The sequence below is a fragment of the Eschrichtius robustus genome, chromosome 13, assembly GCF_028021215.1.
Source record: "Eschrichtius robustus isolate mEscRob2 chromosome 13, mEscRob2.pri, whole genome shotgun sequence".
Classification (NCBI taxonomy): domain Eukaryota; kingdom Metazoa; phylum Chordata; class Mammalia; order Artiodactyla; family Eschrichtiidae; genus Eschrichtius; species Eschrichtius robustus.
The window spans coordinates 63,232,160-63,256,125 of NC_090836.1; the positions used below are offsets into that span (position 1 = coordinate 63,232,160).

The 23,966-nt window shown below is 40.9% G+C and overlaps 1 protein-coding gene across 1 annotated transcript in view; it reads left to right on the forward strand.

Moving 5' to 3' along the window:
• GLIPR1 (GLI pathogenesis related 1) overlaps positions 1-23,910 on the forward strand; it is a 37,729-nt gene extending 13,819 nt beyond the window's left edge. The window contains exons 2-7 of the mRNA XM_068560918.1: positions 6,742-7,012; positions 7,814-8,059; positions 16,670-16,782; positions 20,599-20,684; positions 23,546-23,572; positions 23,679-23,910. Of these exons, the coding sequence (XP_068417019.1) occupies positions 6,839-7,012; positions 7,814-8,059; positions 16,670-16,782; positions 20,599-20,684; positions 23,546-23,572; positions 23,679-23,833 (801 nt within the window). The 5' untranslated portion in view covers positions 6,742-6,838 and the 3' untranslated portion in view covers positions 23,834-23,910. The remainder of the gene's footprint in view (positions 1-6,741; positions 7,013-7,813; positions 8,060-16,669; positions 16,783-20,598; positions 20,685-23,545; positions 23,573-23,678) is intronic.
• The last annotated feature ends 56 nt before the right edge of the window (positions 23,911-23,966 follow it).

The window sequence follows — 23,966 nt, forward strand, 5'->3', positions numbered from 1 at the left end:
AGGCCTGGTTACCAACTCAAGCTGGAGGAAGGTCTAACTGTTGATTGTCACTCCCTTGATCAAAAGCTTGCCTCTGAGCCCCACACAAGGAGATGCTTCCCCTAGGTCAATATCATGGAAGGGAATGCTGGTATAAATTAGGCAGCCTGGACATAATTGAAATTGTAATATATGAGTACCTTGTGAGGTGATTTTTTGTGCATGTGTGTGGCAACAATAATTCCACCTTAGTTTCTGTAATGTTTCTTTACTTTTTAAGAGTTGCCATTAGATATTAATACCTCCCCCACCCCATTCCATTCTCCATATCTCTTGATTTTCTAAAACACTGGTGTTTTCTAAAACCAGATTACACCCCACCTATAGCCCTATAGTAAAATCTCTCTTATAACTTCCCAGCAGCTTTGTGATAAAATCCAAATCACTGGCAGAATCCAGAAGTCCTCCTTAATCTGAGTCTTATAGCTCTTCCTGATTGGCATAAAAGCACCATTTGGATTCTAAATTCCATGAGACCAGGTACCATGTTTCCTACCAGACGTAAGCAATACTTGAAGTCATCTTTATAGAGAGAGACAATGTGAACTGGCTCTTTCTCTGTTCTTGCCATGACATCATGTTTCCAACTTCACAACTAGAAATCCAGTTCCTATCCCCCAAATTTCTTTCATCTCTCCATCCCTTTTTCATTTGATCAACACCAATCCAGCTCAGTGAAGAGCTCACTGCTATATGTAGGAAGCCATCTCTACTTTTCCCAGAATGGGTTAGGCATCCTCACCTGTGAGTCCTTAGCCCTTGTTCTCCTCTACCCTGGTCTTCAACTCTCCCTGTCTTTGTCACCACCAGCTCACAGCTCTTACCACTGTCGGCTTCTTGAAGGCAGTGACTATGTTTTTATCTTGTATTACTAACTTGAATACACAGAGCAGGAATTTAGTTGTGTTGAATTAATATGTTAGCTAGTTCATTTGATCCTCCCAAACCCTCTCTGATTAAGAAGGTATAACAGAAAAGGTCCTCTTAGTCTCATTCAGTGAAGGATTAGAGAGGATTCAGCTGAGGATTACAGAGTTTGATAATTCATCTGAGGTTTTACAGCTAGTTAGGAACAGAGCTTAAACTGAAATCTGAAATTGAGACCAGTATTCTTTGTACTGTTCTCTCTCTCTTTGCCCCCTCTTTCTCATGGGCACACTCTGTCACCTCCCTCCACACACGTATGTTACACACATGCATCTGTGGGGAGGGGAAAGTTACCCTCTTCCCCTCTTGATTCTTTTTGGCTGGTCATATAATTAAAATGGCAAAAAGCAGGTTAAGAGGAGAAAATCAAGTTTAATATGTACATATGGGGAATTCACATAAGCATGAGAAATTACAAAGATAGTAAGGCAAGATGAGGTATATATGTCCTTCTGGACCAAGGAGAAGGTGGTAGAGGTCTGGGACTTCTAGGGGAAGTAAGATAATCCACAGGAAGATGAAAAGAGTTAATGCTTGGTAAACAAGTGTTTGCTGGGATATCTAGAGATAGTGGGACTCAAAGAAGACTTTGATCAAACAGGCCTTGCCAGGTTCTTTCCTGTCTACCACACCTAGTTTATATTATACTCTAGTTATCTATGGTGATAGCCCCTTCTTGGAGCGGGCCTTCTATCTTAAATTCTTTTAGGCAGTTAGGGGGACAGTCAGATGTTCTTCCCGAGTCTTTTGTGCCTTGCTTGTTTTCAGTTTGATGATAATCTGCACTTTGGGGCGGCCTGCCCTGAGCCCCATCAGTTCCCTCCTCTGAAACCTCCTTAATTTCATGTATAAAAAGCTGACCTGGTGACAGTGGAGATACAAGTAAGTAATAAATTGGTAAGAGATCGGCAAAGGGAGAAGAGAACATATATTAGAATGAAGATACACAAACAGGAAGGAACAAATTGGAGAACATTTCCCCCATGCCCTGGTAAACCAGTTCCCCAATCCTGGGACTAAGTCCAATGATATGTGTGAGCTCCCTTTATCTGATGAAAAATGTTAATCTTCTCTTTTAGTAGATGTAAGTTAGATATTACTTGCCCTGTGATTCACAGAAAGCAACACTTTTCACCAACGACTGCACAAACTCTCCTCCTTGCTGGGCAGTCAGTGTATTTAGGGCATGATGATTTTGGAGCACCACAGAGGCTAAACTATTAACTTCTTTTTATTTTTTTTAATTTCCTTTCCCGTCTTCAAGCAGTTTGGTTTTTGTGTGTGTGTGTGTTTTAATCTATCTATTTATTTATTTATTTATTTTTGGCTGTGTTGGGTCTTCGTTTCTGTGCGAGGGCTTTCTCCAGTTGCGGCAAGTGGGGGCCACTCTTCATCGCCTTGCGCGGGCCTCTCACCGTCGCGGCCTCTCTTGTTGCGGAGCACAGGCTCCAGACGCGCAGGCTCAGTAGCTGTGGCTCACGGGCCCAGCTGCTCCGCGGCATGTGGGATCGTCCCAGACCAGGACCTGAACCCGTGTCGCCTGCACCGGCAGGCAGACTCTCAACCACTGCGCCACCAGGGAAGCCCTAAGCTATTAACTTCTGATTGGAGTATTTTCAGGGTTTGCATAGCAGTATTGAACTCTTCCATTACTGCAGAGAGATTGCTTTTTCCAATTCATAATCTTTAAAGCTTGGGAATAAGACCCTCAGTGCTGAGAAGACATTGGGATTGTGATACGCAGCAGATTCCCTGTGATTTCTCAGCAAGCATGTTTATGTGGCACAACTTTACGAACAAAGGAACTCATGTTTGTAATTTGGCTGGCATTTAGGGTGGAGTATTTGGTGACAGAAGGAGACTGGTATCCAAATCCACATGGTCCTGACCATTTAGTTAGGAACCCTTTATGCATTTGGTTGTCACATAAAATAAAAAGACTAGAGTGGTTTACAGACAAGGTTAGAATGGAAGCTGTAATTCCCAGGGTCTGGGGTATTCCATGACTTTTGCCAGTGGTGCTGTAGTGTCCAAACGCCTCCAATCTCCATGCACTCCTGTCAACATGTGAGAGTGAAACAGATTGCAAAATAGCTGATATAGGAGATCTGTTGTCGGGTTTTGGCAGCTGTAAAGCTTATTTCTGTCACCTAACCAAAGTAAGTCCAGATTTTTTATTTTCCCGTATATAGTTTGTGGTTTGGGGCAGCTGCAATATCCTAAATTGTACAAGGGTGACTTCTGAGACATCCAGAACATGTGGTGATTTGGCAGACATTTGTTCCCAAAATGGTGGTGCTAGAGTCATTTGCAATTTCCTTGAGAGGTTTAAAGATGTAACCTGTGGAATCAAACCACAGAATTTGATTTGCAATATTGTCCTGGTATGTCACCCAAGAAAGGTCCAGTGTCATGTTTGCTTTTAATGCAAAGGGAAAAAATTTTCACCTATTTATCTGGGTAAGGGACAGTCTTTGGGCTTCTACAGATTTTTTTCTGGGGCCCAAATGACTCACTAAAACAAGATGCAGAGTGATGATTTTCTCGTCATGGATAGCATACCCTGCCGCTCATCCATCTTACGTACTTAGCCCACCACGTTCACATCAGCAGGAACCAAGACTAGTTCAGGCTCTTTTGCACTATCCAGATGTTGACATAATCAACAGTCAGGCTGAGTTAGCGTGGCCAGGGTTTGGTAAATTAGCATAAGGGGGTAAGGGAGGGTTAGTAAGAACAAAACACAGGTTGAAAACGAGCCCAGAGTGGAGGCTTAGAGGAGAAATAAGATAGAAAAAGACAAGCACTCTCCAGCTAGCCTTCTAATAAATGATTAATAAATGCAGAGAAAGGATTTGTTAATAAGAAAAAGTGGGTTTTTTTGTTTTTTCTTTTTAATGTATGTGTATAGGGAGTCTTAAAAGTGGGGAAAGGGAGATAGATGAAAGTGAGGCTTCTTGATCTGTGATCTTGGGAAAAGCTGTCTACTTCATGATGCTGGCTGCTTCTGGGGCCTGGGAATTGGCCCTGCAAATCTTTAAAAGTCACCTGGGGGATCTGTCTCCCACTTGTCTTGAGAGGGATGTTCTGGGCCTATGTTGGCATGGCTTGCACGGATCCAGGAGGATTTTCCTTTTGACGACAGTGTAGGTGGTTGGCAGTACCTCATAACGTCCTTTCCAGAGAGGTGACAGCACATGTTTTCTTCTAAAGACCTTGATGTACACTTGGTCTCCTGGTCGAAACGATGGTGAGGCTTATCAGTTGGTGGAAGCCAAGCCCCTATTACCTGCTTCAAGTACATTTGTTGTTGTATCTAGCTAGTTATATCATCAGGTTGTTCACTTAAGTTCCCATGATCTTCACTTAACCCAGGAACGGAAGGTTTAGAAATACCAATGGACATTGGGTATCCAAAGACCATTTCGAAAGGGGTCAGTCCATCTCTCCTATTTGGAGTATTCTGGATCTTTATAAGGGCCAAGGGCAAAGCTTCTGGCCATTTAAGTCCAGTTTCTTGGCAGATCTTTCCTAAAGTTTTTTTATGTCTAGATTTTTACGTTCCACTTTCCCTGAGGATTGAGAATGATATGGGGTCTGAAATTGTAATGAGTACCCCAGAGTCTTTGCAAGCAAGTGCTTTATGTTGTAAAATGAGTTCCTTGATCTGATTCAATCCATAAAGGAATGCCAAAGTGAGGAATAACCTCAGTTATTAATGTCTTTACCACTGTTGTGGTTGAGGCGTGTCTAGTCCAATAGGATTCAGTCCATCCACAAAACATGTAGACAACAGCCAAACAGTGAGAATAGCCTAAAGTTGGGGGGAAATCTATAAAATTCATTTGGAGTGCCACAAAGGGGAATGTGGGCCTTGGAGGATTTCTTGGGGTATCCCAGGTATTTCTCAGAACTTCGGGGAGATTTACAAGTAGTGCACAGGGAAATACTTTGGTCAGAAATTTTATGGATGCCAGGGCAAAACCAATTGTCTTGTAGTCCCTTAATTCTCCCCCATCTGCACATATATCCCACTTGATGGGATATAAGCCAAAAGGTTAAAGGAAAGGGGTCTATAGGAAGTCCATTTGACCTGATGTATCCACCTGGTAATTGTTTAGCACCCTTTTGCACCCATTTGCCTTTTTCAGACTGCGGGGCATTTGCTTAACAGTTGATAAAATCAGTCAAGAATAAAGGCAAGTTTAAAAATTCGGTAGAGAAGGAATACGGGTGTCCATTTTGAGCTGGATTTTAGCAACTCTGTCAGCCTGATCATTTCCTAAAGATATAGCATTTCCTTGGTATGGGCTGAACAATGAACAACAGCAGTTTTAGAAGGGAGGTGAATATCTTGTAATAAGGCAGCTGCTATATGGTCATTAGCAATAAGATTACCTGCAGAAGTTAAGCGGCCACAGGATCTGCAAATTGTGCCAACAGCAAGGCAGACTCCAAAAGCACATCTGGAATCTGTGTAAATAGCGGCAGTTTTCACTTCTGCTATGGTACAAGCTCTAGTAAGAGCTATGAGCTCAGCAGCTTGGGCTGACTTCACTGTGGCATCAGAACGAGCATCAGGAGTCCCACGAGGGGAAACTGCAGCATAACCAGTTATGTTTCCCAAGCAATTTCATTGACAGGAGCCATCACAAAATAGAAGTCAGTCTGGGTTACCTAAAGGGGTGTCTGAGAGAGCCTCTCGTGGCTTTGAGACCATTTCTACGGCTGCAAGGCAATCATGTGTGATACAGCGGGGCTCTCCATCAGGGAGGGGGTAGTAAAGTAGCTGGATTCAAAGGGTTACAACGACGTAAGATGATGAGAAAGTCAGCTCATAAGTGGCCTGTCACCGTGTAGAGAGTTGCTGTATCCTTTGAACTTGTAGAATAGCTGACACCGCCTGGGGAACATAGAGATGAATAGGGGAGCCTAACATGCCTAATTGGCTTTGTCAATCAAGGCGGCAGCTGCAGCCACTGCACAGAAGCATGGGGCACACCTAATGCCGCAGGAGCTAACTGGCATGAGAAACACGCTACAGGGACGTATCTTGAGAAGCAGAAGATTGTCTTAGAATGCCTGCAGCAGTCCCGTTATTTTCATGGCAGTATAGATGAACAGGTTTGTCAAAATTAGGTAAGCCAAGAATTTGGAGTGTGGACAAAGCTTATATTAAAGCTTCAAAGGAGATTAATGCCTCTGAAGGGCCAGGAAATAGGCTCTGTGTTGTGATCTAGGAGAAGAGCACACACAGAGGTTTAGCAAAGGCTGCAAAATTAGGAATCCACTGGCAGCAGTAGCCAGCTGCCTCCAGAAGTTTACGTAACTGTTTTTTTCATTTGGGGGAGGGGAATGGACAAAATCGACTCAACCCCATCACATTCAGCATTGTGAATGAATTCCAGGTCGAGCGATGATGTTAACCAGATATTCTAACCACGGTGTGCTGATGGGACTCCAAAAAAAAATGTTTTTAAAAAGTATTTGGCAAGACCTTTATTGAAATAAGAGATGTTTTTGTTTAACCACCAGAACCTCAGTAAAAATTGGGACTATTATTTCTGGAGATTCCAGAACTTCCTTTGGAAACATCCCCCAACTCAAAAGAAAGTCTGATGTAGCCTCGTAAAAATCCATGTTGTAATAGGTGCTGTGTCACTGAGAACCACCGAAAAGACAGGGTTAAGGGCACAAAACGAGCTGCAAACCATATATGGAGAAACCCTTTTCTTCACACTTGTGATGAACTCATGTTCTGTTTTCTCAAAGCAGAAGTCGACTGTGCTTTGTAAAACTGGCTCACCCACCCTCGGGACCTGCAGTGCCTCTGGATTCCAGCCTCCGGGGCTCCACGCCAGACAGTCTGAGCATGCGAGTCACACTTGCTGTGACAGCCTGCATGCTCTCTGTGGTCTCCAGTTCTTCCTCTCCAGCAAATACTTTGCCAGATATCGAAAATGAAGGTTTCATCAAAGACTGTGTTCGAATGCACAACAAGTTCCGATCAGAAGTGACTCCAAAAGCCAGTGATATGCTGTACATGGTAAGAAAAACATGAGTGCTTGTGGCAGAAGTCAGTCAAAAACAACGAATGTGGATTGATTTTGGTGGTGAATCCTTGCTAATCCTGACCAGTGCTCTCGCGGTGATGAAGGTGTGCTTTCAATTCACCACCTGCGATCAAAACGAACCCAGTTTCACTCTGCCTACTCAATTCTTGTTATAAAGCAAGTATGTTTTACTTCTCTTTTTGGACACGTCCTTTGCACACGTCCTCAGGTGCAATTTATGTCTCTTTTTTGCCTGTTAATTTTTATGAGGTTTTTTTGGTTTCATTTTTTGTCTCTAAGTTGACTTTTTTTGTTGCCGGCAGAGTACTGACTTTCTCAGGAAGGTTGCATGGCGTCTGGGGGAAAGGCTAGGATTCTGATTCAGTCAGGCTTGGGTTTGAATCCTAGGTCTGTGGCTTTGGCCTGGTTTTTAACGTTTCTGAGCTTCTTACGATAGGGGCTACTGTAGGTATGAAATTACAGAAAATATGTGAAACCAGCATATGTTATTTGGCAACATAATAGACCTTCAGTGAAATGTTGTTCTGTGTCACTCACTTTGATTCTAAATTCCTCGAAACTAGATTATCATGTCTCCCACTAACCCTAGTCAAAACTTGAAGACCATAATATGATCCTTCTCATATGGAGGACCTACATGTTTGTGGTCCTTCTCCATTCTGGACATTGCACGTCACCTCCCATGCAAATTCCCACTTTGCTCACTGCGGTTACAGCGTTGGGTAACAAGTTCCATTCTTGACCCTCTTAGTGTTTCATATTTATTTCTGCAGACTTGGGACCCAGTACTAGCCCGAATTGCAAAAGCATGGGCAAGAAACTGTCAGTTTGCACACAACACACAGCTGAAGCCACCCCACAAGCTGCACCCAAATTTCACTTCGCTGGGAGAAAACCTCTGGACTGGGTCTCTGTCCCTCTTTTCTGTGTCTTCAGCCGTCACAGACTGGTACAACGAAATTCAATACTATGACTTCAAGACTCAGAAATGTGACAAGGTCTGTGGCCATTATACTCAGGTAAGTATCTGCCTTATATTCTCTTGAAGCCGTCATTTCAAGGGTGAGGAGAAAGCTGGAATCTGGTGTTAAGAAAAATATAGAGTAAGCTAGTGTCCCTGTAAATATGAGAGAGTAGGGGTTACAGGCTTACTTTAAAAATAAATAAATGGGACAGACTCCAATACCAGAGGAGATAGTGCTTGAAGAGTGTAGTTACCTGGACATAGGTAAAATGTGAGGCCCACCAATCTGCACAGCCTTTGAATAATTTTGATCACACCTGTCTTCCCATGGTATTTTTGTTCCACTTGTGAGCGATCAAAGGACCTTATGAGTGAACGGATTTATTCCAGGTACGAGTTCTCTAGGAAATTTGAGTCAGTTGTTCTGGGACTATAAAACTGGGAGAAATAAGCCTCTCAGACAGAAGCATCAATAAGAATTGAAGGGGACGTCCCTGGTGGTCCAGTAGTTAAGACTCCGCGCTTCCACTGCAGGGGGGCATGGGTTCGATCCCTGGTCCGGGAAGATCCGCATGCTGCGCAGTGTGGCCAAAAGAAAAAAAAAAATTATGGTAATAATAGTTGATGCTTCCATATCCTCTTAGTCTTTCAAACATGGACTGAGAATCTATGATGTGCCACATAAAGAGGGAAAAAAAAAAAAAAAGTCCCAGACCCAGTGGAGAAGTCAACATATAAATTTGTACAAATAATCCTGTAGCTACCCTGCACCCACATCTACAGTATTAGTCTCGATAGCCACATTCAGAGCTTCTCGATGAGATTTTTTCTTTTTTTTTTTTTTTAAATTCAAGTTGGTTTTGGCTTCCTAACTGTAACTCACGTTTGCAACATGGTGGAAACAAATCCCTAGGAGAAGTCTTCTATAATCTTCTTAATATACTGCCTCCCTATATTGGCCCCATTTTATTTATTTTATTTCCTGGCAGTCCTTGTCAAACCAGTAACTAAAGGTAGTGAACCTATGTTTGACTGGTTTTAATGTAGAAAAAAATTGTTGAAATGACGTCTGAGGGCAAAAGCATTTCTAACAAGCCAGTTAACTTGGAATATTAGGTGTTTTTAAAGAGCAAAATGTTGGTAGAAAAACTCTCAGTATAGTTCAGCCTTATAAAGATTCTGACCTCACTGGTGGTGTTATAGGTGAAACACATTTGGCACAGTTATAGGAAATTGTTATAATGAGAGGGAAAGGGTTGATTTCAGTGAAATTTTCACCTTAAGGTTATTGTAATCAAGGAGGAGCTATCAAATCATCATTAGCCTCTCGGTCCCTTTCTTGGAAATATAAGTAAGGTCTCCCATAGACTTGCCCAATAAACCATCAATTTTGGTTTATATTAACAAATAAACTTAACCAGAAAATAAATTTCATTGGATTCCCACAAATCCTAAAGGGCAAGAAAGCTAAATCCAGAGTGCCTACAAATGGTATCTGGTGCCATTATGCACTGTGGTGTTAATCTCCAGAAGTAATTGTCAGTCTGAAGGTGCTGACTCTCACTCAGTCGGTGTTTAAGCTTCTCCCCTATTCTAGGCACTTTGTAAGGTACAGGTCATGAGTTTTAGTCCAGACTCCTGAAAAAACAGAGCCTGAGATCATAGCTTACGTGCTAAGATTTTACTGGGGAGTACAATCGCAGAGAAGTGAGAGGGAGGAGAAATGGCTTGTGGGGCAGGGAATGAGGGACGCAGCTGGGAATGGCCCCTGACCCTTAGGAGGTGACTTTTATTTGGAAGAGACGTGTGTAAGTGGATGTATTATAGCGTATAGCTAGTGCAGCTCGGAGAAACTGACAAGGTGCCATGGGAGCAATGGGGACAGAGCAACTGACCTGGCCAAAGGGAGGTATGGAGACACAGGACTTGTTCATACAGCAGGAGACATATAAGTTGGTTCTTAAACTGAGTGAGAGTTTGTCAAATGAAAAGGAATGTAAAAAGAACTCCAGGCAAAATTAACAAGGTGTAGAAGATGTACAATGTGTACAAATGAACTTGGCATTTCAGAAGAATGGCAAGCAGCTTAACCCACCAAATACACAGTGATCCAAAGACTGTTAAATTGACAACAATCTCCTAAACCCTGCAAGTTAAAAGACACTTCATGTCCATCATTCCAGGAAGTCAGAACAAGAGGAGGAAACTTCATTATATGTCATAGAGGCCTGAGATCTCAGAGATGGCCCTCCCCAAATTAACAGCTTACTTGTAAATCTTCCTCTTGCATCTAGGGGAAAAAAAAAGAGGGCTAATATTTGGGACATAAGAAAACATTTCCTAAAATCCAGTTCCTTTCAGGCAGGTAGCAGAGCCCAAAGTGAGTGATCCTAACCTGTTCTCTTTAAGAGACCACTACAGTCTACCCCCAACTCAAATGATGGAGAGGATGTCCAGGGCCCCCCTGGGTCTGGGAAGATGCAGCACCAGCAACTACTTTTTAAGTGACTGTGGTACTTAGCTCTCTACACTTAAGATCTCATTCAACTCTCACCCACACACCTCTAAGAGATGCTATTATCCATAGATGAATAAACAGGCTCAGAGGGGTCAAGATGTTGTTATCCCAGTGTCATTTAGCTAGTAAGAGGAAGAGTTGGGATTCAGATATAAGATACGTTGCTTATCTAGTAAAGTACTAGTATTTAGTAGTCATTGAACGAAGTTTAGATTTCTTCCATGAGCTGTTTTTCCATCAATTGGAAGAAGGCTCTGACTGCTTGGTTGAAGACTTCCTGTTTTTATCCTTGCAAGAAATCTTGCTGGGAGGTCCAAGATTACTCAGTTGCCATTTTAAATTCATGCTGGAAATTACCTCAAGTGGGTATTTATAACTTCCCACTTAACCTCATCTTAATTGTTAATAAAAAGCAAGCTATTTTCAGATTTTGGCCAGTGAGCAGTGGTTGTACAGAGTAAAGACAATAGATTCAGATGCATTATTTATTTATTTTTTGGCTGCGGCGAGGGGGGTGCTACTCTTCATTGCGGTGCGCGGGCTTCTCATTGCGGTGGCTTCTCTTGTTGTGGAGCACGGCCTCTAGGTGCGCGAGCTTCAGTAGTTGCAGCACCCGGGCGCTGTAGTTGCGGCACGTGGGCCCTAGAGCGCACGGGCTTCAGTAGTCGGGGTGCGTGGGCTTAGTAGTTGTGGCGCACAGGCTTCAGTAGTTGTGGCACGCAGGCTCTAGGTGTGGCTCATGGGCTTAGTTGCTCCGCGGCATGTGGGATCTTCCCAGGCCAGAAATCGAACCCATGTCCCCTGCATTGACAGACGGATTCTTAACCACTGCACCACCAGGGAAGTCCCCAGATGCATTATTACTTCATGAAAGTGTGATATTTCTTGACATGTTAATTCAACACTTTAGTTCTGTCTTCACTAGAGATTTAAATTGTGGAAGAATTCTGGTGTATTGATATGGAAGATTATTTAGGTTAGATATTTTGTTGCCGACAGTTCATCTTTGTAAATTTTGGGAATAGTTTGACTTAAATAGCTGGGCGGCGGACTCCTCTGGTGGTCCAGTGGCTAAGACTCCACGCTCCCAATGCAGGGGACCATTTTAAATTCATGCTGGAAATTAACCTGCTCAGGGAACTAGATCCCACGTACCGTGACTAAAAGATCCCGCGTGCCACAACTGAGACCCGGTGCAGCCAAATAACTAACGAAATATTTAAAAAGTAGCTGGGTGGGCAGCAGCTCAGGTTTGATAGTGCTAGGAATGCCCACTAGATGGCACTATTGACCTCATTTCTTTTTATCCCCACCCGTTGAAATTTTTATTTTTACACCCTCCCAGAACCAACGGAAGTGTGCGATGTTTCACTGTTTGTCTAGCTGATTTTGTACATGTTGCATATTACTGATAATGAGTCAGATGGACTCATACTGAGAATTGAAAGGGGAAGATGGTGTAAAGGGGTTGTTAGCTAGAAGGAAGAGACATGCCTGCCCCCACTGGGTTGGGTTCCCCAGATGCAATGTTTTTGTTAGGTATAGGTTCCTGATTCTGCTAAAAAGGAAAGCACTCTGGAAGCATCTTGCTTAGGGCGTGGACTGTCCTCACAGCACTTTGTGGTCAAGTAGCATTAGGTTCCACCCCTCATCTAGGAAAAATTGGGGCAGGATGTATTTATTGATGTGTTATGAGGTTAAACATGTTGCATGTAACATGCTGAACACTACCCAGCCACTAGGAAAATTCTCAATGAGTAGCTCTTAATATTTTAAAATTATTTTTGTTTACCATATTAAAAAATGAAAACATGCAACAGGAATCTGCCTGATTAAAAAAAAGTTTCAGAAGTTTTAAAGCAGAAGAATATTAGTCATAAGAGAATAAAACATGAACATCTGCTGAGGGCTTGCTATGTTCCATAAGCTGTTCTAATCACTTTCTTATTAGCCCATTTAAAATGTCAAAATAAGCCTCTGGAGTAGGTGGTGTTGCCCTCATTTAATAGACGAGGAAGCTGAGGCCAAGGTCACACAGTGGGTGGCTGAGCTGGAATATAAACTTGGTCTTTGTAACCCCAGAGCCCACAGAGTTGAACCCAGAACCTGAATGCCCATGAAGCTATTAAAAAGAGGCCAACTTGAATGGATAAATAAACTGATACATCCATGCAATAAATATTAACTCGGCAATGAAAAGGAGAGTGACTAGTAATGAATTCAACAACATGAGTGAATCTCAAATGCTTATGCTCAGTGAAAGAAGCCAGATTGAAAAAGCTACATTTAAACTGATTCCATTTATATAACATTCTGGAAAAAGCAAAACCACAAGGACAGGAAATAGATTAGTGATTGCCAGGGGCCGGGGGTGGGAGCTGACCACAAAGGGGCACAAGGGAGCTTTTGGGGAAATGTTCTAGATATTGAATATGGTGGCGGCTGCACAACTACATGCTTTTGTCAAAATTCATAACCTAAGAAGGATGGCCTCTATGTTAATTACAACCTGATTTAAAGAGAGCCCGACTAAAACACAAGATGAGTGGTAACTAACACTTGCACTGTCTTGGAAAAAAGATCAGAAACGTAAAAGAAAGTAGAATAAAAGAAATAGCATAAAGCGTTAAGTGTGTGTGGAGGAACCCAAAGATTAAGAATACTTGAGACTTGAGGTACAACACTGGAGGAAAGTGTTCAAAGACCAGAGGATCAAAATATAAAATGATTGATTCAGGCGATCGTACTCCCAACATGGCCAGTTAGCATGCATAAGAATCACCTGAGGAACTTGTTAAACTAGAGAAACTTTTTGGCTGAATAATGTTCCAATATGTGTGTGTGTGTACCTGTGTGTATGTGTGTGTATATAAATATACTACCTTTTCCTTAAGGAAATCCTATCATTAGCATGGATAGATCTACAGGTATTATGCTAAGTGAAGTAAGTCAGACAGAGAGAGACAAATACCATATGATCTCATTTATGTGTGGAATCTTAAAAAATAAAACGAACTCTTAGAAAACAGATTGGTGGTTGCCAGAGGTGGGGGATGAGTGAAATGGGTGAACGTGGTTAAAAGGTACAAACTTCCAGTTATAAGACAAATAAGTCCTGGGGATGTAATGTACAGCATGGTGACCATAGTCAACAATACGGTATTATGTATTTGAAAATTGCTAAGAGTATATCTTAAAAGTTCACATAATCATGTGTAGTGATAGGTGTTAACTAGATATTGTGGTGACCATTTTGTAATATATACAAATACTGGATCATTGATTACATTGTACACCTGCAACTAATATAATTTTGTAGTCAGTTATATCTCAATTCTTAAAAAATACAGATTTCAAGGACAATTCCAGTGACTCTTATGCAGTAGGACAGAGATGGGCCCAGAAATCTGCATTTTAAACAAAGCACCACAGAGGAAGTCACTTTGAGATGCAGTGAATAGAAATGAAGAAATTTAAAAATAAATACAAAAATGATTGGGAAATTAAAGTACAAGCATCAAACCTGAGAATGAATGGCCATAAAACTAGGTGCTCTCGGGGAGATAGAGGCCTGATTTACTTGGTTACCTGGAGTTCCCTGCAGGGGATTCTAGGGTGTGAGATGGGAAGGGAGACACCCCACCTCAACCAGGGAGGGCCGTCCTTCACCAAAGGAGAGCACTGATCCTCTGTGGGAGACCAGTACCTGCCTCCCCAGCTCCTCCCCAGTTGTCACACAAGGAGGAGGACAGAATGCAAAGTGTCCCAGCCCCCCTGACACTGCCCACCCCTCCCTAGCTCCTCCCCCACCTCCTACTCCATCCACAGGCCTTGGAGGAGCTGCCTCCATCCTAATCCTCTTCCCCTACTCTACACTCTCTCCCCAGAGAGCTCTTCTTAATTATTTTTTTTCTTTTTGAGTAAATTTGACCTTTTTCAGCAGACACACCGGCCTTGTCTCAGTTCTGTGAGTCTTTCCCACCTCGGGGTTGGTTCACACAGGTGTGCCCCCTGCTGGGAATCTTCTCTGGGCTCCCAGACCAGCTCACTTTCAGCACCGGCCTCACTAACTCAGAGCAGGATCCCTGCTGTAAACTCCCTGAGCACCCTCTGCTTCCCCTTCACAGAGCTCAAAACCCTAGCATAATGGTTTCTTGACTGCTTCTCTCTACATTTTGTGAAGGCACCCACTGGCTCCAGCTCATTCACCTTTCCATCTCCCTGTATTTGGTACAACTAGTCACAAAGTTGCTAAAAATAATCTAAAATTCAATTTCATATCACTGTAAAAAGGAGTGCATTTAATTGCTGGCTTAAATCCACATACTAGATTTTTAAAATACTTTAAATACTTTTTTCTTCAGCCTTCTATTACAGCCAACAGTCTCAGTTAGGATGAGCCGTGTAATCTGTGTGGCCTAATGCAAAATGAAAACGTGGATCCCCTTGTCCAAAAATCATGGGGAAAGTGCCACTGAAAGTGCTAAAATGCGTGACAGCACTGAATTAAACCAAGTATGGGGCCCTTCTGATCATGGGGTCCAGGGGGACAGCACATCCCTCTCCCAGAAGCTGGCCCTGTTCCTGGCTTCCCTCCTATGCCACTAGCCACTCCTTTTCAATGTTTTGCTGGCTGTTTTTCTTTTTTTTTATCCCATGCTCTCATTTAGTTGTTTATCTATTATCTTTGCCTACATGATCTAATCCATTGCCACGTCTTCCAGGTTTGTGTCTCGAGCCATGCTCTGTCCTCTGACCTGCAGATGGTCGTCTGACGGGCATCTCAAGAGTAGCAGGAACTGAACAGAACCCCTTGTCTGTGTTCCCACCCACTTCCTCCTTCCCTCATTTTCCCCGTCTCAGCAAATGTTGTTCAGACCCAAACACTAACTTGATTTTTCTCTTTCCCTCTTACCCCACCCTCAAACCAAAAGCAAATTCTTTCAGCTTTACCCCTAAGCTGAACCATGAACCTGGTCAATTCTAGGGAACCCCACTACCATCACCAAAGTGAGAGTCACCATCTGCTCTTTCCAGTACCAGTGAAGCAGTCTCCCGAATTCCTTCCCTCTTTTCACCCTTGTTCTTCTCAGTCCATCTAGTTTACCAACCAAAGTGACCTTCCTAAGACCTGAAAAAGGGACTCTCCCTCCCTCCACTACAAGATTCTCCATGAGCTGCTCCTCTGTCTCTGACCTCATTGCCTGTGATTCTCCCCCACTCCTGGATCCCAGCTCCGCTTGCCTTTATTTGTTTATTTATTTATTTTTAGCTGTGTTGGGTCTTCGTTGCTGCGCGCGGGCTTTCTTGAGTTGCGGCGAGTGGGGGCTACTCTTCGTTGTGGCGCGCGGGCTTCTCATTGCAGTGGCTTCTCTTGTTGTGGAGCACAGGCTCTAGGCTCGCGGGCTTCAGCAGTTGTGGCTCACGGGCTCTAGGTGTGCGGGCTTCAGTAGTTGTGGCACGTGGGCTCCATAGTTGTGGCTCGCGGGCTCTAGCGCGCAGGCTCAGTAGTTGTGGCACACGGGCTTAGTTGCTCCGCGGCATGTGGGATCTTCCTGGACCAGGGCTCGAACCCAAGTGCTCTGCATTGGCAGGCGGATCCTTAACCACTTTGCCACCAGGGAAGCCCCTCTGCTTGCCTTCTTTCTGCCACTCTTGCACGCAAGCAGACTCCACGCCAGGGCCTTTGCCCCAAGGGCTCCCTCTGCACGGATGCTCTTCCTCCATCAGTTGGTCTCCTGCACGTTTTGAGCGCTGCCTCTTCATCATTCAGGCCTCACCTCAAATGCCACCTCCACACTTGAGACGCCTTCCCTGCACACCCAAGTGAAAGCAGCCCTCTTCCTCCCCAGCAGTCACTCTCTATCCTGTTAGCCTGTTTTATTTCTTCATTGCACTGTCAAAATTAGTTATTATATATGTTTATTTCACACACACACACACCTTGTACACACACACACCTTGTACACACACACACCTTGTACACACACAATTTCCAACGAAATTCTGACTACCTAAAACTTCCCTGGTGGTAACTGCTTTACCTAAGTAGAGTTAATATGCCTCACTGTGTTTACGAAGGCCTAATCATACTCAAGTGTTCATTTTAGTATCTCTCTCTTCTTAACAATCCGTATTTTCTTTCAGATTGTTTGGGCAGATAGTTTCAAAGTTGGCTGTGCAGTACAGTTTTGTCCTCGAGTTTCTGGCTTTGAAACTCTTCGCGATGGAGCACATTTTATATGCAACTATGGACCAGGGTAAGTGCCCAAATTAACCTCTTTCTGGGGGAAAAAAAAAAACTATTTTAGAAGTATTTATCTTCATTATAGAAAATAAATCTGGGTAATAAAGAAAGTGTAAAAGAGAAAATTAACGTTACCCTTAATTCCTCTGCCCAGAGATCTACTCCATTTACATTCTGATACGTTTTTCTTTGTATGTGTGTTTGTGTTTGTGTGTCTGTGTGTACACCTTTATAAACACTACATAAACACACACACACGAACACATTTTTAAGAGTAGGAGGACTAAAATGTTTTCAGGGACACAGATTAATTGGATAACACCACAAGATGGGAAGATTAATATTCCATTATATTTATTAACTTATTAAAAACTTTTCAAACCAGAACAAAAACCCACTCTGAATTGAATTTCTCAATTTATATAACTTATTTCATTTATTTTTGACAGTTTCGGTTTTGAAACAGACATCATTTTTCTCCCTTTGGAAAATGGGAAGACACATGACATTCTCCCCCAACTTCCTTTAAACTTATATATGTGTGCTTATGCATTGTACACACACTTAGAAAACTGAGATAATGGAAATACACGTTTTCTATTTTTTACTTAAAATTACATATGAGCATTTTCCATGGCATTGAAGTTTTAAACATGATTACAATAATTAAAAACAATGCCATAACGTTTGTATAAAGTTTACTATGTACTCTAAGCACAGTTCTAAGTGCTTCGCATATATTAAACTTATTTAACCTTCATGAAAAGTCTGTAAGTTCTACTATTACTCCTGCTTTGCAGATAAGACAACTGAGGCCCTGACAGGCAACCAGGGGAAACTAAAACTTCCTACTTCTTTATTGGGCAGAATACTTTAGGTCCCTTTGTCTTTCTGTGTTTTTAATTTATTTTATTGAAGTGTAGTTGATTTACAGTGTTGTATTAGTTTCTGGTGTACAGCAAAGTGATTCAGCTATACACATATGTAATAGTTTGCATCTGCTAATCCCAGACTCCCACTCCATCCCTCCCTGACGTCCCCACCAGCTCTTGGCAACCACAATTCTGTTCTCTATGAGTCTGTTCCTGTTTTGTAGGTAAGTTTGTTTGTGTCATATTTTAGCTTCCAAATACAAGGGATAGTATATGGTATTTGTCTTTCTCTTTCTTACTTCACTTAGTTTGATAATCTCTAGGTCCCTCCATGTTGCTGCAAATGGCATTATTTCATTCTTCTTTTATGGCTGAGAAGTATTCCATATATATATATATGTGTGTGTGTGTGTGTGTGTGTGTGTATATATATATATATATACACTGCATCTTCCATCTTCTTTATCCATTCATCGTAGATGGACATTTAGGTTGTTTCCATGTCGTGGCTATTGTAAATAGTGCTGCAATGAACATTAGGGTGCATGTATCTTTTCGAATTATAGTTCTGTCCACATATATGCCCAGGAGTGGGATTGCTGGATAATATAGCAACTCTATTTTTAGTTTTTTGAGGACCCTCCATACTGTTTTCCATAGTGGCTGCACCAATTTACATTCCCAGGGAGGGAACGTAAACCCTCACTGTTGGAGGGTTCCCCTTCCTCCACACCCTCTCCAGCATTTGTTATTTGTAGACGTTTTGAGGATGGCCATTCTGACTGGTGTGAGGTGGTACCTCATTGTAGTTTTGGTTTGCATTTCTCTAATCATTAGTGATCCGGAGCATCTTTTCATGTGCCTGTTGGCCATTTCCATGTGTTCTTTGGAGAAATGTCAATTTAGATCTTCTGCCCATTTTTGGGGTTTTCTTTTTGTTGTTCTTGTTATCGGGTTGTATGAACTTCCCTTCATCGGTTGCATCATTTACAAATATTTTCTCCCAGTCCATAGTTTTTTTCGTTTGTCTATGATTTCCTTTGTTGCGCAAAAGCTTGTAAGTTTGATTAGGTCTCATTTGTTTATTTTTGCTTTTATTTCTATTACCTTGGGAGACTGTAGATATCTTTGTCCTAATCATTCCCATCTAGACAAAAGTCAGGCCTTTCCAGTAGCATGTTTCTCCCAAGATGAATTCTATTTCCCTAGAAGTCACAACTGCCTTGTTTTTAGCTTGTTTTTGAAGTAGCAATTTTCCCCTCTTCTTTATAGTATGGAATGCACAATTAAACAAACTATGAGGTAGCATAAATGACTGCATTAAAAACATTCTAGAATTTAACTACTCATGAGTACTGTGCTTTTTTAACAATGAAAGATACTCCAATGATTAATGTCCATTTTGGATATCTTTTATAATTATCAGAATCTCTACTATATTCCTTTGACTATTTTCCACAGGGTAGCATAAACATGAGGGTAAATTTGAGACAGCCTAAATTAATTTGGAGCCAAACGAGATTTGAACATATCTTTTTAGTTGGAAATGAGGTGTTAATAAAAAGTAATGTCTTAACTCTGAAGATTAATGTATAGTATTGAGAGGAGTCCATGAACTTGGATTAGAAAAAAGTTACATCTTTTTCACTAACTTCTATTGAAAGTAACATTTCTTTATGAAGGTAACACTCCAATCATTATCAGCAATAGCTATGACTGTACTGCACTACCTGTATCTTTATCACAGATATGTTCATATCACTTTCTAGTTGCTGCATCTCTCTCAAAATAGTTTTTATCACTACCTTGAAATTACTGTAATTATTAGACTCCCTGCTAGCTCTTACCTAATACTTAATAGAGAAGTACATATTAGTATATCACAAATATTTTTAACATGTTAATAACTATTTCAACTTAATTTGTTTCCTTTATAATCCTATGAACTTTATTTTAGGTATTTTTAAACTATTTTGAGAAAGAGCCCATAGGCTCCACCAGGCTGCCAGAGGGTACATGACATGAAAAGTTAAGAACTCCTTTCCAAAAGTGGAGTTCCAAAAAAGATTAGAGCAATGGCAGGTTCATTGAAATAAATGTACAGCCTTTCATCATTACTACTCCAGAGATATTCATGAGGATATAAAATGTTTGGTTATTATTTCATTTTCTAATCTGTGATCTTGGTCAATTACTTAACACTCTGTGCCTCAGCCTCTAGCTATGGGGATTAAAAAAATTATAGTATCTTCCTCATAGGGTTATTGTGAAGATTGATTCATTCGAGGATGCTTAGAACAGTGCCTAGTACATGAAGAGTATTCAGTAATTATTATCTATTATTCTATCACATCTTTTATGTGAAAACAAATTACATTTTAGAAACTCCCCCATATTTCTTGTTATTTTCTTTTGGAAAGCCCTTTCCCCAGACAAATGGCTCCTATCCAATAAAAACTATGGAGGTTTGCTAGACTGAGGAGAACAAAAATGTGGGTCATGCTAGCTTTTCTAAGGTGGACAGTTTTTTGGACGGCAGTGATCACATAGGCCAGACAGTAAGTAGAGGGAGTATTGCTCTGAAATCAGACAAATCTAGGTTTCGTTCTGACTTTGACATCTGTACCTGGTGATTTTTGGCAAGTTACTTAATTTTTTAGAGGTTTAGTTGCCTTATCTGTAAAACAGAAATAAAAATAACTTCCTCCTCGAGTTGTCTTAAGAATTAACTGAGATGATTAAGACATAGGTTCCTAAACACGGGCACCTAGAATGAACTCTGCAAATATTAGCAGGCTTCCATTTCTGCTTCCCCCTCCCCTCTTCTCTTACCAACCCTCTGAATCTGCAGACTTCCATCCTAGGATTTAGCCAAGGACCATAATAAATTGCAATTGGAAAAAAAAAAAAAAGAAACCAAAAACTCTCCTAATGGACAGTTTTCCTCTACTTCACAGAGGCAATTACCCAACCTGGCCATATAAAAAAGGATCCACATGCAGTGCCTGCCCCAGTAATGACAACTGTCTGGACAATCTCTGTGGTGAGTAAAAGGAGCAATCTACCAATAATACAATGTGTTCAAAACTCTTGTGACTTTCTACAGAGCTAAGAATGCAAACATTTGTTTTATCCTAACAGCTATTTTCAGGGAAAGTGGCATCAGGTAGCAATCAAACCAGTGGCTTACTGTCCTGGGAATGAATATATATGGTTCAAGAGAAATTTAAAGAAGCAAATAATATTCTTTAGTTAGCGCTAATCAGAAAAACAACAAAGCGACTCTGATGCTGGGAAACTGTAGACCCAAGATTTGCTAATTTCAGCAAGATCAAAAATTTGTATAACAAAGTTAACCAAAAGAGTTCTGAATTGTGTGCTACTACCTGTCCAAGCACTCAAGACTTGCATTTTCATCTGCAGAATTAGATAAATGAAATAAAGCTGCAACGTGGCACTTTTTCCTAGTTAGACAGCATTTACTGAGGAACAGTGTAGGCCAATGAAGATACGTTTCCAAGGATGTTTTACATAACTTTGAAATATTAATACACAACTGGCCAAGAGTGTATTTATGGTTCCTGTCCCAGACACATTCCTTTCCATCTCAGTATGTTTTTTTTTTTTTTTTTTTACTTTTTGCCATGGTGTGAAGGAAAACCTCAATCAAGCTATTGCAGCTCTGCAAATCCTCTAGGATTTTTGTGTCCAGATAGATCTGTAACCAACCGAACCCCTCAGGGCTGCAAGGCTGGGGTGGGGCTTAATTGCATAAATTTTTGTTTGGCCAAAGTGCTGCATTGCTTGCACATTTCCTAAGGTCCCTTCTGGGTTTAAAATTATAAAATTCTTTTCAACTGCTTTTCCCTTCCTCCTGATTTGTAAACACTGAGTTCTCATTTTTACTCCAGCTACAGAGACGCTTTTTCTACTGGCTTTCTGAGCCAGTCATTTCTCTCCAGTTCAACCATTCTTTCCCTCCTAATTAGTTTTGTTTAGAGAACTCACTAACATGTAGCCATAGTGCAACAAATCCCTTCTCAGAGCACCAATATGTTAACTGAATTTTTCATGTTGCTCCAACACTACGAAAGCATGTCTTTTCTTCTTCCAAGTTAGGCAGTATGACATAAGAGTTAAAACCACAGATTTCAGAAACAATATTTCTGAGTTCAATTTCCAGTTCCACCATTTGTGACGCTGGGCAAGTGTCTGGACCTGTTTCCTCAATAATGAAATGTAGACGGTGGCACCTCTTCACAGGTTTCGTGAAACGAATGGAAAAAAATTATATCTAGAACAAGTGCCTGGCATACAGTATCACTCAGTAAATATTATCTATTATCCCCAAATTCATCCTTCCTGTAATCTCAGATCTTGAGTTTACTCTAGGTATTTTGGTGTCTTCTTTATGCCCAAAGTTTTAGATGGTATGTTTTTATGCTCATGAACAAGACTCATAATGCTTCTTTAGAATCTGTGATGAAAACTGAGACAATAATTTTAAATTATGTAAAAAGTAATTTAACTGTTGCCACTGGTTAGCTGTCTTTCCCACTAGACTCTGAATTCCAAACAGGCAGGAATTATGCCTATCTAATTCAACTTTGTAACCAAAGTGCCTAGTCTGGAAGGCAAATAATTGCTAATTTGCATATTTCCTAAAAAAAATCATTCATTCTCTATAAAAATCTAGACAGTAACACCACCACCAGCACAATGATAACAAGAAGAAAACCGCTGGAGTTTTAGCTTTTGATCTTAGAGATCTAGCTTGAAATGGTCTCTAACCTTGTGGGATAAAATTCAGAAAATTAAGGCTGTAGTCCAATAATGAAAAGCCCCTGGGCTCTTAAGAAAGACAAAGGAAAACACACGCTAATTTGCAGGGGATAAGGGTTAGAGGATAAAAGCTTTTATTTATCAGATTTCGTCTCTGACAAATTACGGCAAACACTGGAGGAAAAAAATCCCTTTGTGGTCTTCTAGATACTGGTAGGTTCAATAAATACCAATGGAGGCCAAATCAGGATGGTTTTGCAAAATGTGCTGGGCACACCAGTGGTACACAAGCTGATTTTAGCTAGTGCATGGATGACATTTGTTTCAATATTCAAAAGTTGAATGTTTAAAACAAACATTTAAAAAATATATATGTAAGAAAAAATATAACTAGCAAGCATATCATACCTTGATTTCATGGATGTAACTGCCAAGAAAAGTTAAAGCAGCAGAAGCTTCGTGGCAATTCACCACAAAGCCCAGTCAGTCACAGGTACGATGACCAGGGATGCTCACGAGTACCAGAGGGTCAGCTCCGTGATGGGTTCCACCGCAGGAATGCAACAGCAGCTGGCACAGAACCAGTGTAAAAGAGGTGTCTGACCATTTAAAAAGTATAAGAAGGCTATGGCAGATGTGGAATTCTCTTCCCAGTGCTCTGAATGTCAAAATCTTAATAAAGCTCAGTGGAAGGAGAGGAGTAAATATGACTTTGATATCCAAATGCCCTACTGATATACTAATGACTGACAGACTGGAATGCATGAGAGGCCACTGTCTCTTCATTACTGACTGATCATAGATAGTATTCTTCTCAGGAGAAACTTATTTTCAGGAAAATATTTTAATAAATTGCTAACAAACACTGATTATTACTAATACTTATTTTTAATTGTTTTATTTTAATTGCATTTATTTTATCTGCCAGTTACATTATGTAAAATGATTTTCCATTTATAGTAGTGGTATATAAAAAGTTTATATATAAAGGTTATATAAACAAGTTGATTGCAACAGTCAATGATTATAATTAAGAGACTTGGCTTTTAAAAAGAAAACAAAACAACAAAAGCCTCACCAGTATCTATTCTTTTAATTTTTTTCTTTCTTCTGATTTTATAGCTAACCCACAACGAGACAAAGTGACACGTATGTATATAAACCTTAAATTGTATACAGTCATCTTTCTATCTGAGCTATGTTACTGCATTACGAGGAATAACATTTAAGAGGATATTTTATGTTTGTTTCACAGGTTACTACTCTGTTGTGTTTCCAGACTGGCCAGTATTTCCACGTAACAGATACATATCTCTTTTCCTCATTGTTACTCCACCAATCCTAATACTGAGTGTTATAATTATCAGTTTGGTCAAGCACAAATACCCTCATTTAGTTCTTCTGAACTAATACAACCCAGGGGGAAAAAAGCCTCATTCATACACGGCTTTAAAAAATAAATAAATAAAAATTGGGTGTATTTCTAATTTGCAGCAAACCCTTACTCAAAAGAAGAAATGGTTCAATTTCCTAACATTATAAG